This window comes from Drepanopeziza brunnea (genome assembly GCF_022702325.1).
Source record: "Drepanopeziza brunnea f. sp. 'multigermtubi' strain 214-2 chromosome Unknown ctg10, whole genome shotgun sequence".
NCBI lineage: Eukaryota > Fungi > Ascomycota > Leotiomycetes > Helotiales > Drepanopezizaceae > Drepanopeziza > Drepanopeziza brunnea.
In genome coordinates this window covers 2,172,260-2,178,368 of record NW_027094073.1, presented here as the reverse complement: position 1 = coordinate 2,178,368, position 6,109 = coordinate 2,172,260, and the positions used below count along the sequence as shown (strand labels likewise).

At 43.7% G+C, this 6,109-nt stretch overlaps 1 protein-coding gene across 1 annotated transcript; it reads left to right on the top strand.

The window, feature by feature from the left end:
* Positions 1–3,133: 3,133 nt before the first annotated feature.
* Positions 3,134–4,635, top strand: L3040_006259 (uncharacterized protein; the record flags this gene model as incomplete). Its single annotated transcript, XM_007293053.1, has 6 exons — positions 3,134–3,208; positions 3,258–3,333; positions 3,381–3,390; positions 3,436–3,635; positions 3,686–4,393; positions 4,517–4,635. The coding sequence occupies 6 exons, from the start codon at positions 3,134–3,136 to the stop codon at positions 4,633–4,635; spliced, it is 1,188 nt and encodes a 395-aa protein (XP_007293115.1).
* Between the last annotated feature and the right edge of the window lie 1,474 nt (positions 4,636–6,109).

Genomic DNA, 6,109 nt, shown 5'->3' with positions numbered 1-6,109 from the left:
CGTAAGTATTACCCCTCGAGGGTAGGGAAAACAGGGGGTTTAAAGTGGAAACTAAACTTTTGAGGCACCCTCGAGGGGTAATACTTAGGCCTGTACCGTGGTATTATCGCAAGTATAAATTTAGTTTAATCGAAAACAGAAAAGAACTCGACTAACTTAGCAGCACGACAAAGCTTCTTGCTCTCGATCGTTTGAGACGCAAAATAATCTGTATTATTGGTATCGCCGGTAACGGTCGTTGATTCCTATCGCGTAACTCCGTGCAATTGCAAAAAAAAAATGGGTAAAAATGGTACTCGCACTCTGTCTGCTCCCCGAGGTTCAGGGGAGCTGACTCCTTCTATACGATCAGAAGGAGTCACGTCCACTATCTATATAATAATGTTTACAGCGAAGTTGGGGGTTCCCTGAGAGTATGTCACGCTAAGCGAGGCATGCTCATCCGCCTGAGATAGCCGAACCTGCCATTTCCCTAACTACGTCGGGTCGATATTGATGTACCGACATATATCGAAGGAATATTTCGGCAATCGATTATCTTCTCAATTTTCTCGGTTTAAATTTAATCAAATCTGTTTAAAGTTGGATGAGAAAGTACATTTAAAAAAGATATTTTTTATTCATTTATAACGCTTCACCGATCTCCTTCAAAAGACTACGAAAATTTATATCGAAAGCTTAAGACGCCTATCTTTAATAACTGTATCGAAGTCTTACACGAATCGTAGTAAAAGCTTCATCAAGTTATAATCCATGCTTAAGAAAGGCCAACTTTTTACAGTATCAAATAAAATCTTAATAGATTAACATTGTCTTTGTCCCGATTAGTTTAAAACCTTTGTATACTCTACTACTACCCCTTGCTATACCCCTTCAAATCGGCCTACAAAAGACGCAGTATTACATTTATTTACGAGGAGGGAGAATAGTACTCAGAGATTAAACGCGCATGCTATAGATCAATAGAACCCTAAGTGACGGGGCACGCGAACTGAGTGAGAATATACGGTATATTTGTCTTTTTGTTCTCACTCTTAAATATAAACTATTCACAAAATTTCAATCTTCGTTTCAAATTTAAACAGATCAACGTTATTACTTGCTGGCTGCACCGCACTGGAAAGGGCTACTACTAGGAATAATCGTCGGTTTCGCCTCTCCCTATATACGCTCCAACCCCTTCACCCACCAACAAACCCGTACAAACCGTCGATTAAAGGGCTAAAGAGACAGTTGCTTGCATCGCGTCCAGTTAATCGGTGAAGATATAATAATTATACTCTCCCCCCCCCCCCATGAATAAATGTCGAAAGTATAATTTCGCAAGGGATCTTACCAGGGCTTGAACCAATCAACTTATAAGGATTCAGCTTTGAAAAGTATCTTTGAGCCAGTATTTAGCCTATACAGTGGAGTTGACAAGGCTTTGAGCCATTAAGAAACCACCCCTCTATGATTTATGGGCCTAAACTGGGTCCGACATTTATTCATGGGGGGGGAGAGTATTAATCATGGCTCCAGCGTAATTTTGAGGTTCATGCACTGATCAGTTGGGAAACAGAGATTAGACGTTATTAGCAGCCTCGCGCGCCACTTTGTCGAGTTTATGCGGTGCCTGCAAAGGCTACTATTGAAAGGATTACTCCGTACACCGCGAAGTCCGGAAACCTTACCCCGTAATCGTCGCTTACCTTATTCTACGTAAATGATTCTTGTAGAATTGATCCGACTTTGCCCTGCCAGTCGGAACCACCAAGGCGGGACACTTTCATTAGAACACATGTCGAACCACAACTATTGATAAAAACATGATAAAAAACATCTACATGCTTAGAATACATTGCTGCTAAAATGTTCAAAATTGCTATTAAAATGTGCATCATAGATGTAAAGATGCTTCTATTCATTGCAGGTCAAAACAATGCGATGTACCGGTAGTGAAAATATGGCCAAGAACTGTCCTAAGTAATCAAATTTTACTCGTCTGTCTCGAATATCTCAACAACCACAACTCCAATTTAAAAAGCGAAGTGTAGGTCGACTGGAAACAGTTTATCCTAACAATAGTACAAAAGGGAATCGTTTTTTACATGGAAGCTGGTCGTGTAGAAAATGGATTTTTAAAGGATTTAAAGGAAGTCCGATTTTCATGTTCCTCGGCTATTCTGATATATACGCATACTCCGTAGTAAAACAATATCCGCCTGCAACATCAGAAACTACGATTTTTACTACTTTAATAATCCATCACAATAATAAGACAAATAAATATAATTAGACTTACCTTAGTTTTCTTGCTGTTAAACTTAGTACGGTGCATCTTTTGATACAAAAATGATCACGATATGATCGTTGATTAGTTTTCTATCGATTTTATGAGGAGGAAAGTAGCTGTCCCGCGTTGGTGTTGCCGACCTGGCTGCGCCAGGACACTTACCCCGTAGCTTGCGAAGGGCCGTAAGTTTTAGCTTACGGTTACGGCCGGGCTGAAGCCTAGAAATATATTATATCATACGCTGAAATCTTGTCCATATAATTTAAAATATATTTCCTACATAAAACTGATGTAGCGTTAATACTACGAATACTTCACCGCGCGGAAAACTTACCCCGTAGTTTGCTGGCAAATGAGAAAGGTTCATCGGAAGGGGCCTGGGGGTTGAGATCGGCATATTGCCAATGCAGCCTAGAAAACGAAGAATCAAGATCATTTACTCTGCTGACCCTGAGTCAAACGTTCTTCAAGTGGTCTGCTGTATACCTAGATTACGAGGGTGAGGTGTCTGTCCATTCCATGCCTAGCGAGGGAGCGCTTGATTGTTGTGTTGTGTAGAGAACTTTTTTTGCTCACTCACCTTGGCAAGCGACAAACATGGCATGTATTTCGCTTCGTTGAGGAGCACATACCTAGTATAAGATTTTATCCACAGCGTATACAATCAATATCTTACTGAGACAATGTATCAACGCTTTCAAGCTATGCAAGGGTTTGCATATGTTGCTTAAGCAAGCCCCCTTCGCCATCCTTATCGCAGCCGAGCTCTTATCTTAGCGTGATCATCCTGACCTGCAGAGTACATCGTCAGCCTCCACGATCACCATTCATCCATCATTAACCAGGTCTTCTGCAATAATGAGTTCCGATCCATACTACACCGTCTTCATCCGCCTACCCTTCTCCCGTGGGGACTTCGTAGACCCCCCACCAGTAAGAAAATCCTCACATTCTCATTCCACAGACTGAAACCAATCGTCAGGTTGATTGGGATGCCTCCAAAGACAAAGCGCTCTGGAAGATCCTCTCCAAAGCTTCCAAGAATAGCGACATAGACTGTAAGTCTTTCTGGCTTCTATCAAGCAAATTTGTCTAACATCATCAGGGAATGAACTGTTAGTCTGCCTATCCTCTAACAGCGAGCTATTCTAACAGCTCAGAGCCACGAAATTCGAAGTCACCCTCGCGTTCCTCCTCCAACAAGCAGCATGGCTCTACGAACGTCAGCTCGTTCAAGTACGGGCCCAGATACGCAAGGTCGGCGTATCGAAAGGTTCTGCCGCACCCTCTCCAGTCCCGTGGAACACCTCTGAATCTGCAGGCGGAGAAGGGATGAAGAGGACGGGATCGGGTGGCGGAGGTCAGTACCACACATATCACGGCCCCAAACAAAGAGCTTACACGCTGAAGGCCCTCGAGTAACATCTGCTCTTTCGACTAGAAAGGACTCGCCGTTACCTAGAAATGAGCCTTCGACGCCTATTCGCACGATGGCGCCGCCGTTCTCGAGGACATCGTCAGCGAATACAACCACCACGTCGCGGAACCTGCCTCAACCGCAGACGAGCCCGCGGCCGCAACAAGCTACTACCGTTAGACGTTCCTTGTCACCGGCACACAAGCCGCGCCCTCCACCAGTTGACTCATCCCCTGCTCTCTCCCCGTCCTCATCCTCCAGCTCCGACTCCCCTCTCCCACACCAATCCCGCCTCCTCCGCAACCGTCCCCGATACACCAAGAAAGATGCCCAAGGAAGCCTGGACCCTGTCGACTCCGACGACGAGGAACCGGCCTTCATGCCAATAGCACATCAAGATCCCTCTGCCACCCTGCGTGGTGATCCGCGCACCATCACTAGGAAAACACCGCACGGACATAGTCACACAGCTAGCAAACGGAAGCAAGATCTCGGGGTCATGTCACAAACGAGCGACTCTTCAGCTAGTTCTACGCCAGCTACAGGTGCGTACAGGAGACAGGATGTAGCGAAGGGCATGAGAGACAGACCTGTCGGACCGCTTAGTCCGAGGCGGACGGCCGAGCTGGCGGGCCAGAAGGCGAGTGGGAAGGGGAGCGATGGGACGCCGAGTATGGGGAGCAGTTTTAGTGATCTGGATGGTGGGTCCTCGACTTTTCCTTTGTCTTAGATCTTTTCTCTTATACCCTTTCTTTATACCGTTCTCCTCTCCAGGTTTCATTAGAACTCTAGCTGCATTCAAGAAGTGCTGACGAGCCTCATAGACGCCTCTGTCACGCAATCCGCCCTGGAAGAGGCACTTGCGAGCAATATGCAAGCCGGAGGCGGCATGGCTAGCCGTATGAGCACGATCAGCCAGGCGCTGAGGAGTAAATATCTATGAGTAAAATGGGTTCAAGAGTTCTAGCGTCGAATAGCTTTGATGGCCGGATCTGGATTTGAATCTGGAGAGAATCGCGCGTGGACTGATTTAGTTTCGAAAAATGCCTCGAGAATGGAACGATATTTTCGTATATTTTGATATCCTCACCTGGAACTCGGCCAAACGTTGCTAAGTGGCAGTAATAATACCCTGCATTTTCTGAACTCTGTCCATCTCATTCATCCAATGTCGTACAGTTGCCTACTCTCCCTCGTTTAATCACCGACTTGATCTTTTTCCTTCCATTTTACTTATCCGCGATGAAGGAAGTCTTCTTTAGTTACTTACCTACCTATTCTCGAACAACACAAAACGTCATGCTAATTTAATTTAACGCTCAAGGGAGTCCATCTATCTATCCTTCCTTTTCATTCATAAATCGGTTTTCGACAGCACGATTAGTTATTGTTGGTTACACAATAGGGTGCACACGTGAGACTCGATACGAATGGCAAGTGGTTGCATTCGTGGTGTTATTAAGTCTGAAGGAGGGAGGAAGCTATTCTAGCTGCGAGGTGCAGTTACATGTGGGTGGTTGCTATGCTAAGGGTGCACGTGCCAACCTTATCCCCGATCGAGTCCTTAACTCCGATCCCCTCATTCCTACACTCGCAATTTTCTCTTTTGCAATTGCAGTAGTTGCAATTGCAATTGCAATTCTAATACAAGTAAAAATAGCTCCTTCATTCCCAACGTTGTCGGTAAAAAAATACTATCACCGTTCCTTCCAAATTCGGCTTGACTTTCCTATGCTCTCTCCACCCACCTTTCGACTCGTACGTTAACTTTATTCGTATTAATAAAGGTCGCTAACGACTTATTTAAGTTGATTTTCGTTATAAAGTCGGCTAAATTATCCTTTCCCTTAATCCATTTAACCTTTGCAAGCTCTCGGCGCTCGTATGATTGCTTAAAAGCTATAATATCGATCATTAAGCGCTTTTTTTTAATAGTTCCGAGCTTGACAAGGCATTCGTAAAGAGAATATAAGTCGATATAAACGATTATAAGAACTTCGAAGATTTCTAGCTTATTAGTAATCATTTTAAAAGTAGTAGCTACGCAAATAGCAATATTCACACCGGAGACTATGCTATAGATTTCCGAAGCAAGTATTAAGCGTGTTACTCGCTTGCATTTTGTAAAACTAGCAGCGATAAGGTTCCCTTAAATAAAGAAAAAGCTATTAAACTTCTCTTCGGTTGCTAAAATGATTAGAAAATTAATTTATAAACTGCAGTCTTTATTATTAGCAAAACTCCCGTCTATAAATACGAATAGCTTTGCTAAACGTAAATCGATATTAAAGTATATTAAGCTTCGTTGCTAGTTTTCTATTATTTATGCAATTCTCTTATTTAAGAAAGTGATATCGTCTAAAGTGAGGTCCTTTTGCTAGATCTGCGCGGCGGTAGATAAGTCGAAAATAGCCTCG